General features: G+C 33.0%; 1 protein-coding gene across 1 annotated transcript; it reads left to right on the forward strand.

The window, feature by feature from the left end:
- Positions 1 to 5204: 5204 nt before the first annotated feature.
- Positions 5205 to 6615, forward strand: LOC120152801. Its single transcript, XM_039164929.1, has 2 exons — positions 5205 to 5424; positions 6055 to 6615. The coding sequence occupies exons 1-2, from the start codon at positions 5257 to 5259 to the stop codon at positions 6598 to 6600; spliced, it is 714 nt and encodes a 237-aa protein (XP_039020860.1). The 5' UTR covers positions 5205 to 5256; the 3' UTR covers positions 6601 to 6615.
- The last annotated feature ends 10022 nt before the right edge of the window (positions 6616 to 16637 follow it).

A 16637-nucleotide genomic window follows, 5' to 3' on the forward strand; every position in this document is an offset into this window, starting at 1 on the left:
CCATGTCTCTTTTGTTCTCTATTGGATGAGTGTTTATAATGCGTCGAATTGGTGTCAATTAGGTGTAGTTGTGTCATTAGTGCAAGGTCCTAGGGAGTGAGGTCTCAAACTAGGAGATAATGTGTGTCAACATGTGGCCCTTGGTGATGTTATAAAGGTGTGTTCGCGAGGATTATAAACGATCAACATGTGGTCTTTGGTGCGTGGTTGTTTGAGGAGTGCACTATGCGGGTCCAAGAGTTCATGTGGTCTCACGTTTGCGTTTCCAAGGACTTGCACGAGTGGTGTGTTCACTATTATAGAGGATCATAATAGGAGGGACTCGCCTATGTAGAGGGTCGCACGGGTCAGTAATAACACACTTAATGAAGAATATATTCAATAATTTTATTTTATTTTTTTATTTTAATTATATTATCATTTAAAATATGTATTTATATATCGAGTAATCTAATTATAATTAGTATTTAATTTTAAGTGAATACCAATCATAGTTTGTAATTTAAATTTAGAACTTAATTTTTTTACCTTAAGAATGTTTAATCGTGCTAATGTAAATGATTTAATTTGTTAATAATAAAAGTTGAGTGATGTAATTTAATCAAATTAAAAGTTTATGGCCTATGAAAAAATTGATGCTAAATTTTATTATATAAAATACAAATTACTTGAGAAAATACCTGGTTATAATATTATAGATTTTTTTTATATAGTCACATAGTATCCGAGTCAATTAAAAAAAACTTAAATATTTTAAAAATTTATAAACATAATTCTATTAATTTAGTTTATTTTATGGGTAAATTACACGCTTACTCAGTAAATTTTACTCTCTCTCCTATTTCACTAACTGTATTTTCATTTTTTTCAATTTGCTCACTGAACTTATGACATTGCTATGTTAATTGAAAAAATTAAAAGTATAGTGAGTAAAATATAAGAGAGAATAAAGTTCAGTGAGTAAACGTATAATTTATCTTTTTAATTATATATCTTATGTGGCATGTTTTATTATTAAAATAAGCCACATGAGAACCACGTTACTGAGTAAATGATCGAGTGACCATAAAAGTTCAATGTTTAAAGTTCAGTTAACAAATTGAAAAAAAAATTGAAAGTACAATTAGTGAAATAGGCGAGGGAGTAAAGTTCAGTGAGTAAGCTTGTAGTTTACCCTTTTTTATTTATGATATATGATTTGAATTTTAAACCTTATCACTCCACACTATTTGATAGTTGGTAGAATATTGGAGTATTTAGTAAGTAGCAATTTCCCATATTGGTCACTATTCTTTTTAGTAGACCATGTTCCCTTGTGCGCATTGTCAGATTCTCACTCAATCACCAATTAAGAAATTCCAGCCTTCTACTTTGCCTAATTTGCTACAAATTGAATATTATTTTGCAAACTCGACACTGCCACTTATCCCCTAATCTCTTTCTATGTTTGTCTCTATCTCAATCTCATCCTTTTTCGTCAACCGTGATGGATCCACGTGGTGGTGTTGGATGCGGTCATATCTTTTAAAAATTTTAAATTTTCATGTAATTTAAATTTTTTTTTATATTTTTTATTGATGATATAATTTTATACCCTTTGAAATTTTATAATTTCACGCCCCTTAATATTTAATATAGTTTTCTTAATTCGTACTCCTAATATAAATTTTACGTTTGTTTCTACGGTCGTCTCTTTAGATCATTTGATCGTTCTCGTCGTTTAATTTTCTCAGGATTGAATTTGACGTAGCTTCGATTAATCAAGATGTCACTTATTTGTTATCATACATATATGTCCAGCTTTGGACCCTCGAATTGAATTTGGATATATTGTTTGTGTTGGGAGATATTTTTTATGACACTCGATTCTAATTTGTAATTTTCAATGGTGTTTCAATACTTAATTTAATGTTATAATTCATTTATTGGTACAGTTAAATTTATTCATATATATATATATATGGTTCGATTTCAAGTGATTAATTTCCTATGTCAATAATTATTAATTTACACTTATAATCTTAAAATTTCTTTATAATATACATGCACATGTCATATATGGTGGTGGAGGGGAATATGCCATGGTAAATATAGAAGATGGTAGGGGCTAAATTTAAGCATAAAAAAGTCCTGACGACAAATGCCAATGAGTCGTCTCGCATATAGTTTGGCTCACCTCCATAAAGTGGTCAAAAGGGAAGAAAGGTGTAGTCTCTTTCAATGTCGGAAAGTGGCAGTACTAGCAAACTGCTTTTTGTTTCATGGGGCTTGAATTTTGCCTTCTAACAAGTCCAAATTCATTTCCCCACTTCCCTATGTAGTGTAATCTTACGATTGTTAACTTATAGTTTCAACTTTTTCCTCTAATTTATCTTATAATTATTTTTTATAAAATATATCGTATCTAATTTGTTGATCGACTAATTTAGAATATATACAACAAATATATGTTATGGGAGTGACCCTCTCAACTCAGTTGCTTCATTCATAAAGTTAAAATTTAAACCACCGACCTTCCCTAATGAATCTAATGCCTCATTCCACTGTTATATATTTATACTTGTGATTAGAAATGTATCTACAATCAGAATTCGAAATCATTGAGTAATTTTAGTGATTAAAGGGAATATTGTTCTTCTTTGAGGTCCTGAATTCAAATACTTATGTATGTATGGTGTATATACATTGTTAATGACTGAAAAAATTATAAATAAATAATATTTTATAATCACCTCCTACTATTAAAAAAATTTAAAATTTTAATTTCTATTATGCATCGAACGTGTACGTATGTTGAATTAAATATAACCACAATAAAATCATTTATAAAATTCTTCTATATAATGTATTTCATTACTAATATTTTTATATTAGTATTTATATACTTTATGTAAATTCAAGTTGTAAATGAGAGTAGATTGTTTTTTTCTCTCCAGTTCTAAGGTTTCATCCTGATTAATTTGGACCGATTCGGGTCATACACTTAGTTTTGGTGGGTGAGTCTCCTAACGAGGATTTTCTGCATACACAAAGACTCGAACCTAAGACATTGCTTAAGCGATATTAAGTTGCTTACCACTTGAACTAACTTCATTAATACCGTGAGCTATTTCTAATTTTTGTTAAAAAAAATTAAAACATGTCAATTTCTCATTTAAAGAAAAGATAAAATTATATTCAAATTTCTAAACTTGAAATCATGACATTTACAACCATGTTCCATATTCTCAATAGAATTTAGCCTAAAAACTAGGTTGAGATACAAACACTATCTTATATATTTACATATAAGATCGAAGAATTATTAAAAATTTTGTTGGGATACCTTCGTGTTGGCATGGCCTCATAAATAATTTTAAATTAATAGTTAAGGTGATTTTTAAGCAATATTTTTTCAGTATCTTTCTTAATAATTAAGAAAATATATATTATATAAACGTAACTCTTTGAATTTTTGATCCCTAAAAAATAACATTTTATTTTAAAAATATTATATTTTAATCACTTAATTAAAATAATATTACAAATAAAGCATTGATTGTTAAATATCAAAGCAACCAAAGCCATGTGTGCAATCCGGGTCGGTCCAGGTTAGTCAAGGCGAAGCCTTAGAACTGGAGGGCAACCAAAAAATATATATTTATCAAAAGGAATAATAATGTGACATATTATAAAAATATTTTTAATCTCTAAAACTTATAAATTATATCAATTTAATCCTAATTCAAAAAAAAATTAATCATTCATATTTAAAATTCTATCAATTTGCTATTTAATTTTTTTATTAATTTACTGTTTGTTTTTCTCCTAAATTGTTTATTCTTCTCTCATAAATATTATATTATTTTCTTATTATTTTTGGGGTAGGTAACAATTTAAACTTTAAACATTATTTAAAGAATCAATTGTATATGCAGAAAATCCTCGCTAAGAGATTCACACATCAAAATTAGGTGGCGACCCGAATCGATCTAAATTAATCAGGTGAAATCTTGGAACTGGAAGACAACAAAAATAAAAGAATAAATTGAAAGTTAGTTTCCTACTCTTATCACTGAGTACACTTTTCGAATTTATCCAAAATTCAAAGTATCATTGCTTTTTAAGAATTAAATTTAATTATAAGTATTAATTTAGAAATTTATCCTGAATTCATTGTTTAGTGACAATCTTGAGTGGTCTATTTATCATTCAAATAATGGAAAATCAGGGATGAATAAAAGAATAATAAGATAGTAATACCTTTAAAAATTTTAAACTTTTATACATTTAATTTTTTTATTAATACTCTAATTCTATATTTGAAAATTTTATAATTTTAATATAATTTTTAAAAATTTACACCCTAATAAAAATATGGTAAAATAAAAAAGCCCCTGACTATATGACGTTATTTTATTTAGTCCTTCAACTATTAAAAATTATAAAATGGTCCCTTAACTATAGAGTATTATTTTGTTGAGTCTCTCGACTATTAAAAGTTACAAAACGTTTAACCGACTATTTATATGTTCCAAAATCGTCTTTTTCTGTTAAAAATTGATGATGATATGAACTGGACGTTAACCTGCTGACTATGATATGATAAAATCTAATCCCAAAATCTCAAATGATTAACATATCTCAATTAACAAGTTAACGTCCAGCTCAGTTTGTCATTGATTTTTTAACGAAAAATGATGGGTTTGTAGCATATGAATAGTCGGGTTATCATTTTGTAACTTTCAATAGTCGAGTGACTCAACCAATCAACGACCTATAGTCGGGGGACCATTTCGTAACTTTTAATAGTCTCAACAAAGTAATATCCTATAGTTAGAAGATCAGTTGTGTATTTTATCCTATAAATTATAGGGTCTATTCTTAGGCTATAATTTTTTATTAAGCTAAGGTGATTATAAAGTAGTGTGTGTTCTAAATATTCTCAACCATTTGACAATGAACGCTCAATCACTCTGCTACAGTTGTTGGTGCTCGAATTCGTCACCTCTAGGTTATAAATGTTAAATGAACGCTCAATCACCCTGCTGCAATCGCGGGTGCTCGAACCCGTCACCTCTAGGCTGTAATATTAAATGAATTGATATGGAATTAAAAAAATCTTATCCATAAAAGCATGATCTAATTTTTGGACACTCCCACTCTACATCTAAACTTCACACTTCCCCCATGAAATCATTATAAAAAGGAGAAGTAAAGCACCATTCTCTCGGAAAAAAAAGTTCAAAGAAGTAAGGCTGTGAAAGATAGAGAGAGATGGAGTGGAAATCGTGTTACTTGGACATTGTTTTAGTGCCGCTAAGCTTAGCCATGAGCTTAGCTTACCATTGCTGGCTATGGCATAAGGTTCGGACTCAGCCGCTCTCCACCATCATCGGAACCAATGCCTCCGGTCGACGCTTTTGGGTCGCCGCCATGATGAAGGTACTCTCTCTTCCCCCACCTGCTACATAACTAAAGATGGATTGAGGGCTAAAAAATTCAAATTATTATATATTTTAGATTATTTCTTTATGTTTTGTAATATGTTTTCTTTCTTTTTTGAATTTTATAAATTCACCCCTTAATTTTAAATTTTTGATGTCATTGTACACAATTTATTGGGTAAATTACATGTTTAGTACTTCAACTATTATTTTAATTTTGTTTTGATATCTAACTATTATCTTTTTCAAAACCATACCTAATACTATATTTTGGTTTCATTTTGATAATGTGCTGTTAAAAAATTAATAGAATTGTTGATATGGTATTCTTTTAGAAAAGTTCAATGATGATGTGATATTTATCTTATTGTAACATGTCAACATCACCATTAACTTTTTAATAGTTAGAGGCCAAAATGAAACCAAAACATAAAATTATGTATGATTTAGAAACAAAAAATAGTTGGTGAAAAAAATGAAACAAAAATGATCGATAGTTGATGTACTAAATGTGTAGTTTACCCTAACTCATTTCCACTTAACTACAAAAATCTTAAACATCAAAAATTGCTTTGCTTTCCACTATTTTTTTTCTGGATTTCACAAGTATGGTGCATGTGGCATGCAGGACAATGAGAAAAAGAACATCTTAGCAGTTCAAACACTACGAAACAGCATAATGGGATCAACCCTAATGGCTACCACCTGCATCCTTCTCTCTGCCGGTCTAGCCGCCGTAATCAGCAGCACTTACAGCGTCAAACGGCCGATCAACGACTCCGTGTTTGGCGCTCACGGCGAGCTGATGGTGGCTCTAAAATACGTCACCATCCTATGCATCTTCCTCTTCTCCTTCTTTTGCCATTCTTTATCAATCCGGTTCATCAATCAAGTTAACATCCTTATCAATTCCCCACAAGACCCGGCTTCCGTCGTCACGCCGGAGTACATATCGGAGTTGCTCGAGAAAGGTTTCGTGTTGAACACCGTCGGGAACCGGCTCTTCTACACGGCGCTTCCGCTGCTGCTTTGGATCTTCGGGCCGTTGCTTGCTTTCCTATGCTCTTTCACTATGATCCCCCTGCTTTACAATCTTGATTTTGTATTAGGGTTTAATAAGCAAGGGAAAATTGAACATCAGATCAACACTTGTGGGGATTGTGAATCACAGTGATATATAATTTGCTCTATTTTCAAAACTCAATTCAGAATTAATAATGTATAATCAGTAATATCAAACGTTTTACGATGTTTGATGCTTGTTTTAAGGTTGATGTTCGGTACTTAGGAAGGTATCAGTAAATAATATTATTTTTAATATTTAAATTTAATTTTTCTTAATACATTTTATTAGTACATTCAGTATTTATATAGTAAATAAACTTCAATTTTAAAGGTAGAGTATGAAAGCACAACCATGGAAATAGCTACCAAGGAATTTTGTACATTCAGTGTTGCATAGGTGGTTAGGATTCAGGAATTTGAGCTTGTAAGGTCAAATTCAAATTCTATTATCGTTACTCTTGGTAGGCAATCTATAAATTCCTATATAAATCTCAATTGAGTCTTAGATATGTCTTAACCCTGGACTAGGGGAGCTACCACTGATATAAACTTTAGTTATAAAAAAAAGCCCTGCAAATAGCTTTAGAACTTTTAAAATTGGATTTTCAATTTAAGTTACATAGGTGGTGGCGATTATCCCAAAAATATTTAAAATTATTATATATTTAGATTTTATGTATGCATTTTCTTTTGAAGATTTGTTCTCACTCCTCTAGAATTTTATAAGTTCAAGTTCGTCCCCTAAAATTTTATAAATTCAAATTTGCCACTATAACATAAAATTATGCGTCCGTCCCTAACCACAATTGACTTTGAATTAGAGATTTAAATTATGATTTATGATCTAAACTCTAGTTGTATTATATTTATTATTATCGTTGACATAAAAAATATTATTAAAATCAATATATAACAAATATTATTAAAATCAATATGAATATAGTGATTGTATAATAATAATTTCTTTTTTTGGATAAGTAGTTGAAGTATATTTATCCAATACAATAATAATTTTAAACAATACTAAACTGTTATTATTTTAATAGCAGACTGCTATTTAAATTTATGTTATGAATTATTTGAAAGTAGATAATTATGTACATTCATAAATGTGTAGGAATGTCCAGGTGTGACTAGAACTATCTAGCTATATCTTAGTCGATTTTACTTTTATTTTGTTGACGTGTCCCCGCATGTTTGACACTTATTTTTCCACATCAATCAACAGAATTTTTTTTTGACGATTTGATCCTGACACCCTTTAATCGAATATATCCTTTTTTAGCACCGTTTGTTTTATATTTTCCGAAGTGGCACCCATTCGGTTGAGATGACGAAAGGCGCATTTCCGGGAACGTGCTTTACCTGGTTTTACGCTGAGTAGGATGCCACGTGTGAAAGGCGCATCCCTGGGGATGCGCTTTACCTTTATTTTACTAATTCAGTTGCCACGCGGTATTTTTTTTAATAATAAAAATTTTATTTTTATTGTTATTATAAATTAGTAATATATTATGTAAATTGTTTCAGCTATAATTTAATAATTATCGAATGTATTTTTTTAATGTGTGTTAAAGGTGGAGTGTATTATCCACATTAATCAGATATAACAACAGATGAAAACTAGTTTTTATTTTATTGTAGTTATATGAAAAATGTATAAAATTATTATATTACACGTATGGTTATATTTTTATTTTTTATTTTGATTATCGATCTATTAATTTGATCACTTAATTATTTAAATATTATCAATCTAGTCATCTGTTATTATTATTTAACCAAAATATTGATGCATAAGTTAATAAAATTAGTATAATTACACATTTAATCTGTTATTATTATTATACATTGAGAAATTATATAAAATGCAATTACATTTAAATATTAGAAACAAAAACATTCATTTAAATAGAATATTAGGTTACATAAGGGTTAACGATTATGTGATGATAATAGAGCTGTACATTTTTTTCTATTGTGTCCGATGTTTCTACAATGCCCACATCGTTTTTGTTCGGTTGACTTCTCCCGAATATCCATATCACAATGTATTCTAGTAGATTTTGGACGACCTGAGTCCCTCAATAGCAATGGATCTGGTACAATTGTAAGCCAAGTTTGAATCTCATCTGGGTCTCTTTCGTTTCCGCCCTTTCGTTTCCTATGGGCGAAAACTCAAATTCATATACCTTGAATACTTATGAAAGTTGGTATACGGGATCAACATAATTTTTGTAGTCCAAATACGAATGTGAGCAAGCTGCAATGACATGAGAGCATGGATATTTGAGTGCTTGAAAGAAACCACAATCGCACCACCTCTCATACAGATTAACTCTGAAAGAGTTAGCTTCAATCCCTTACAACGGACGTGGCATTTCGGTTACACGAAACAATTCACGGGTGCGAGAAAAATTTGTAACCAACATCCCATTTGATGCAGCTACTTTTTTCTGTAAATCAACTACTAGTCTTGGGTGGTAAATATGACTGTTTTGCATCTAAGTAAGAGCTTGTCCACCGAGCTTTGCAAAGAGTTGACCCAAACGAAAATAAGTCGTTTTGACCAATGTCGTGACTGGTAAATGGCGCGCCCTCTTTAAGGTTGAATTTATTTCTTCAGCCAAGTTTGTTGTCATATGACCATAGCGATACCCCCCGTCATATGCATTTGTCCACATTTCTTTGCTGATGTCGATAATGTACTCGCACTCCTTCTTATTTTTTCCAAACAACTCTTGTAGCATCGACTCATACCTTTGAGGTAAGAGTTCGTAACCTAAGCCATTAGGAATATGTAATAGTTAATATGAAGTATAAATAAGTAATACGAAAATGATAGAAAAATTGGGGAAAAGTAACATACACATCCGTATGACTAATTGACGTTCATCGTTCTTCTTGTATTTTCCGTAATAGTTTGCAGCAATATGACGGACACAATAACGATGTTGAACATGTGGAGGTCTATACATTGTACCCAAAGAGTCTATTGCTGCTTTTATCCCGGCTCCTCGGTATGAAATAATGCATACTCGTTCCCTGGTTACAACATGTAAACGTAAATTTTTAAGGAAAAAAGCCCAAGACTCAGCGTCTTCTCCTTGAACGAGGGCAAACGCAGCGGGAAGAATATTGCGGTTTCTATCTTGGACCACAGCCAATAATAAAACTTGCTTGTATTTCCCATACAAGAAAGTACCATCAATTTTGACAATTGGTTTACAGTACTTGACTGAATTAATACACTGAGGGTAAGTCCAAAAGACACGGTAGAATTAGCAGCGATCACGAACCACTCGATCATTCACGTAATGATGTTGAGTTTCGAACTCAACAATTGTCCCGGGATTGAGTCTTTGCACAACATGAAACCAACTGGGCAGCTCGTTGTAAGATGAATCCCATTCTCCATAAAGTTTGCAAATGGCATTCTGTTTTGCCAACCAAGCTTTTTTATATGAGACAGTGTACCCATATTGTGACTGTATAGCAGAAATCAACACTGCAACAACTATATGAGAGCTTTGCTTCACAATGGGCATGATTACTTAGCAAATAATGTTGGAGTCCAAGTTGGGATGATCCTGGTTTATACCTATTGCACAACACATATGAGGACTGTTGTATCTGGTTAGTTCCCATAAGTTGTTCTTCCTCTTCCTCTTTGATACACGAACCATCCATTGACATCCGTTGTCACGTTGGACGCAGTAGCAGACATATTTCTCTGTGTTAGATCGATCAACTCGGGACTGAACTGAGTTACGAATATTGTAACTCTTTATTACCATCATTGCTTCCTCCTTCAATGCGAACTCCATTCCAATATGTAAATCACCATCATTAACTATTGATTGAAGTCCATAGTTGCCAACATCAGGAAGATCCGGAAATTCAGGCTCATACATTGTATCATAATCAGCCCCATACATATGTGCAGGAAGTTCGGCTGGTGTTGTATTTATCGGAACGTCATCCTCGTTATCATCGGAATGTACGTTAAATTGTGGTGAGTCAGGTTCAACGAATAATCCCGTTTCAGCACCATCTGCACCTGGCTCCCGAAGAGGTTCTTCTGGTGGATATGATGGTTCCTCCGATAATCTAATTTTGAGGTCAAATAAGTTCCCTCTTGTGTGTCCTCCCCTTGAACTTGAGGCCATTGTATCATATGGGATGTGAATAGACTGTCGTCTCATTGGCATTTCCATATGTAAGTCGAAAACATTGGCAGATGAATGTCTACCCCTTGAAGTAGAAGAGATGTTGCCATATGGATTATTGGTGAAACCACGTGGGTTGAGATCATAAGCAGTTGCAGATGAATGCCTTCCTACTGAACTTGATGGCATGGCATCTGGTGTTGGATCCGCCATTAATGATGTGAAATCATTACAGATCAGTTGTGTCGGGCTATCAACTTGATCAGCTTGATATACAATGCCAAAGTGAGAGGAATATGGGAGACCACGAGAAGCACGAACCTCAATAAAAGACGCATACATTTCAATAAGAGATTGTGAACTTCCCATATAAGCATCAACCATCATAAAAACATCATCATCGTTTGAAAGCTGAAATGATGTATACGTGAGCGGAAAAAGTTCAGTAGGAAATCTGTACTGAAGTGAAGATAGTCTTCTCCAGCTTGCTACACGAATCTTTAACAAAATTTTTGTGATTAACTCCTCAAGAGTGATGTTTCTCTTTAAGGTTAAGGGGATATAATGATCTGACTCAAAAACAACCCCCTATTTAGCTTGTTTAATTTCTCCATCATACAAAACAACAGCAGAAAAACGACTCATTTTTAGAGAATAGAGGATTGAGATTTTTGAGAAATTTAGAGTTTGAGAATATCAAAGCTTGTGAACTGAAGTTTGTTTTGAAAGTTTATAATACGTTGCATATAATAGTGTCTATAACTGGGGTACTATTCACGTAAAGGTGGGTTCCCGGAGGCGCGCCTTCCATTATTTTGTCAAAGAATATGTTATCATTGCCCTATTATGTCACTTATGTCCCCCGGGAACTATTTATGTCAATACCTATTATTCCTTAGGGGACCGTGAAGGCGCGTTCCCGAGGGCGCGCCTTCCATTATTTTGTCAGAGAATATGTTATCATTGCCCTATTATGTCACTTATGTCCCCCGGGAACTATTCATGTCAATACCTATTATTCCTTAGGGGACCGTGAAGGCGCGTTCCCGGGGGCGTGCCTTCCATTATTTTGTCAGAGAATATGTTATCATTACCCTATTATGTCACTTATGTCCCCTGGGAACTATTCATGTCAATACCTAATATTCCTTAGGGGACCGTGAAGGCGCGTTTCCGGGGGCGCGCCTTCCATTATTTTGTCAGAGAATATGTTATCATTGCCCTATTATGTCACTTATGTCCCCCGGGAACTATTTATGTCAATACCTATTATTCCTTAGGGGACCGTGAAGGCGCGTTCCCGGGGGTGCGCCTTCCATTATTTTGTCAGCGAATATGTTATCATTAACCTATTATGTCACTTATGTCCCCCGAGAACTATTCATGTCAATACCTATTATTCCTTAGGGGACTTTAAAGCGCGTTCCTGGGGAACTATAGATGGATGGTGAAATCAGGTAAATTATAACCAAAATTTAACTTCTTTTGGAAGTTCAGCAAGTTAAGGATAAAATTATATATATAGATAAATTTAAGTTCATAACTTAAATTAAAACGTTATGTGAAGTTTGAATAAATTAGATAAAATGTTATGGATAAATTGAATAAATGTGAAGAAATAAGTTTATTGTGACATTGAAATTGTATGGAATGAACATCGACATGTTTTTACGAATAAATGTGAAGTGATAAGTTGATTTTAATGTATACGTTTTAATATATATGTTAATGATAAAATCATATGAATGGATAAATTTAATTTCAATTTAAGTACTGTGAACTATAATTGGAATATAACTTTTAATTTAGAATACAATTGGAATATTAACTTGAATTTAATGTTAAATTTCGAATACTATAATTTATATTTTAAATTTATATTTTGAATAATATTATTTGTATTTTAATTTTAAATTTCGAATACTATAATTTATATTTTAAAAACATTTATTAAACATTTAATGTTAAATTTGAATAAAAAATAACATTAAAAATATTGGCAGTAACAACCATGAAACATTTAAATAACATAACTAAATTACATAAATTTCTGAAATATAACTATTTAAATAACATTAAAATACAATTGGATTACCGATGTCGTCTTCTCGAATGAGTTCCACATGGTGGTGGTTGTCTATTTCGCGGAGGATTTCTTCGTGGAACTTGTTCTTCAGTCTCCTCATCTTCACTATCATAATCATCGGCATTTTCTTCATTTGGCGTAGATGACGCTGAAGGGGCTGAAGGGTCTGTATAAAATAACGACCCTGGAGGAGTACTAGTAACCATCCCACCGCTCCCCGGGAACTGTGAAAACTGTGGAAACATTGGCATCGATGTCTGTGATCCAGATGGAGATTGAGGTGTCTGAGGAGAAGCACCACCAGCCAAATAAGATGCATATGAACCATATGTTGGATCATTAAACATAGCCGTATATGCACCTATATATGGTATAAAACCCTGCGGGCTAGGCATGTAACCTAGTGGGCTAGGAATGTAACCCTGCGGAGATGACATATGAACTGGTGGGCTTGGCATATACCCCTGAGAAGATGGCATCTGAAGTGGAGGGCTGGGCATGTACCATTGTGGCATCGGTGGATAAGGATGTTGTGGTGGGACTGATGCAGAATAGGTAACACCTTCTCTCCGTCCATGTGTCGGAGGATGATGATATTGAGACGGTTGACGTCTTTCTCGGCGCCTAGGAATTCTAACCCCTCGTGTTTCTGCCGAAAGTAGAAACGGCTTCCCATTTTTATTAAACCAGTCCATATAGTTATCTGTAACCATATGACCAGTTTCAGCGTAATATTGTCGAGGGGCCAACTGTGCATACCAGTTCTCCCAAAGCGCAATCCAATCTTTGTGTCTCACCACCCAGTTAACATCTTTCTTTCCACGTCTATCTATGTTATCCACGTCATCTAAATTCCTAGGTGCTCCAGGAATACATTGCATACAACCATACTGACGGAGCATGCGATCAATTGGATGCCACTCAATAATAGCATAACATATAATAGGTATAACCGATATCCAAACCTCTAATGACCCACCAAGGTGGGGTGGGATGCAAGCCTTTACTTCATCGATCGCATAAGGTATCCATTGAAACTGAAATATAAATATACAATTCAAATAAATAAAATATTCTAATTATATCTAGCATTTTAAATTAAAATATTAATATTTAAACAGGTGTAAAAACATACCTCAGACCCAGCTTTTGTATCAATAAGTAGACGAATTTCCTCTAACCCAGTAGGTATACTTCTATGGTTCTTTCTTTTCATCAACCACCTATGAAATATAATATAAACTAAATATCACCCTATTTAATTAAAAATATTTAAATCAAAATTTAGTTTGATAATTACCTCAACAATAAGGGGAACACATATGGTTCATTCACGATCAGGCATAAGAAAGGCATACAGAACCACGCCCATGATTGAAGAAGCAGGAGATATCCACTGATAGCAGTTTTCTTATAATTCGTCGCCCAACACATTTCTCTAAAGAGAAATGCCAAAACTGCAGCGCCCCAACTATATCTTCCAGCTTCATCAAAATCGATCAGATGCCGCAACCACATACAATGCACCTGGTTGCGAGATTTGTCGGGCATCAATATTCCTCCAATTATTCATAGAATATATGCCCGAGCACATGCCTTTTCTTGATCCTCTGAAGCATTTTCATTTAAAACCTCAAAATTAGTTTTCAACCAAGATAAAGCTATTCTACCTCCTTTAAACTCTGGCGGAGCAGCTCCAAGATAATCAATGCACATTGACTGCCAATCACCATCCGCCATACCACACATCATATTTTTGTCGACGGGAAGCCCCAGATGCATAGAGACATCCTCCAATGTAATTGTAGCCTCTCCACATGGAAGGTGAAAAGTGTGTGTCTCGGGCCTCCACCTCTCAATCAATGCAGAAATTAGGACAGGTTCGAGTTTACAACCGCCAATGATTGTTGCAATATATCCGAACCCGGTAGAAGCCAAAAATGGCAAAATACGTTCCGGTGTCGGAATACCTGGATTTTTAATAAATGTCTCTAAAATACGATCAGTATCCTAAATAATATGCATTATAAAAATTAAAATTAATATAAATTCATAATAAATTTAAATTAAACAAAACAATAAATATTAACATTAATTATAAAAAAATATTACCATATCGCTAAAATGTCTGGAGATATGGTCAGCATCCAATCGCAGCAGCATTTCACTTTCCATTATAACTGTAGACAAAAAACAATAATTAGCACAAAAAATAATTAATAAATTTAAATAAATAATAATTATATAAATATTATTTTAATAAAAAATAATATTTATATAATTATATTAATATAAAATATAATAACTATTTAAAAAAATAACTGAAAAATAAATTTCTTACTACTAATAAGAAATTTAAAACTCAAAGATTTAGAGAATTTGAGTTATATAAGAAAGGAGAAGAAGATTTTGGTGTAAAGAATGAGGGGGGTTGAGGGGGTTTATATAGGGGAGGAGGAGGGGTAGTTGGGGAAAAATCAGATGGGCATTTAAGACATTTAATGAAAGGCGCGTTCCCGGGGATGCGCCTTTCACACGTGGCATCCAACTCAACGTAAAACCAGATAAAGAACGTCCCCGGGGATGCGCCTTTCACCACCTCAGCCGAAAGGGTGTCACTTCGAGAAATATAGATTAAATGGTGCTAAAAAGGAAGATAATCGGTTAAAGGGTGTCAATTTGATCAAATCGCCAAATTTTTTTGTACTTCAAATATTAAGACAGACATGACACGAGGAAAACCACACCTGACACCAACCAGTATTGTCGATGGTGAAGGTGAAAGGAGTCTTAGAAGGCAAGGATGACGAATGGATAGGTAGGTAAAATCGTCATTTTAAAATTTAAAATTATTATATATTTTAATTTTTTTACTTATTAAAAATTTGTTTTGCTCCTATAATTTTAGTTCACCTCTGAATTTTTATTTTGTCCCTATATAAAATTTTATTTTTATCCCTTCTTAAAAGCATTACATGTTAGGGTATCAAACCTAGCGTGATGGTGATTATTTCTAAGTAACATTTAAATATATTTAACTGTAAGATATTAGATTGTAAACCGGGTGAGTTTACCAAAGGTCGCCTTCAAGATATGTAGTTTTGTGAAGGACATGAATTTTTGGATGCTTTAAGGAACTCCAAAAGATATAGAGCTCCAAAGATTTTGACCAACTCGAAAGACCTCAACGTTTGATGGATAAAGGAATCAAAGCGAAAATGTGACTTCCGAAGGAGATCCGAAGGAAGACACCTATGTAATGCAAGAAATAATATAAATATAAATACATAACGAAATTCACAAACACGACATGATGGATATACAGGGTCGTGGCTAGGTTTTAGGGGGTCCTGTATAAATTCTTATAAAGGGGCCCTATTTTTTAGATATATTCGATTTCGGGGCAACAATAGTGGTATTTTTTTTGAAAAACGTCGCAATAGGTCCATCTATAGTGGTGTTTATTGGAAAAACGCCACTATATATAATTTTTTTTGGGCATTTTTGGGGCCTTGCACAATAATAATGGCGTTTTTTAAAAAAATGTCGCAATATCTATAGTGGCTTTTATTGGAAAAACGCAACTATATATATATTTTTTTGAGGCCCCATTTTTTGGGGCCCTACGCGGTCGCGCAGTTCGCGCCGCCCCAACCATGCCCCTGTGGATATATCAATCTCATAATCATGAACTCATGGGAACAATTTATTTATGTTTTGTATTGTGTTAAGGGTTGATGAAAAGGAACCTTGATAAATTGATGTGGATTATGGAAATTGTTGAATGTCTTTATGTAGGTTTTAAGTAAATAAATTACTTGTCATGCTAAAGTCAGATTGAGTGGTTGCTCATAGGGTGATTCGATTTGATTCGACTTGAAAAAACTCGAC

The sequence above is a fragment of the Hibiscus syriacus genome, unplaced genomic scaffold, assembly GCF_006381635.1.
Source record: "Hibiscus syriacus cultivar Baekdansim isolate YM2019G1 unplaced genomic scaffold, ASM638163v2 tig00111095_pilon, whole genome shotgun sequence".
Lineage (NCBI taxonomy): Eukaryota > Viridiplantae > Streptophyta > Magnoliopsida > Malvales > Malvaceae > Hibiscus > Hibiscus syriacus.

Excerpts from the sequence above, each read along its gene's own strand:
- LOC120152801 (XM_039164929.1), top strand. The coding sequence starts at position 5,257 with ATGGAGTGGAAATCGTGTTACTTGGACATTGTTTTAGTGCCGCTAAGC. Across the intron at positions 5,425-6,054 it reads GGGTCGCCGCCATGATGAAG|GACAATGAGAAAAAGAACAT; the intron begins GTACTCTCTCTT and ends TGTGGCATGCAG.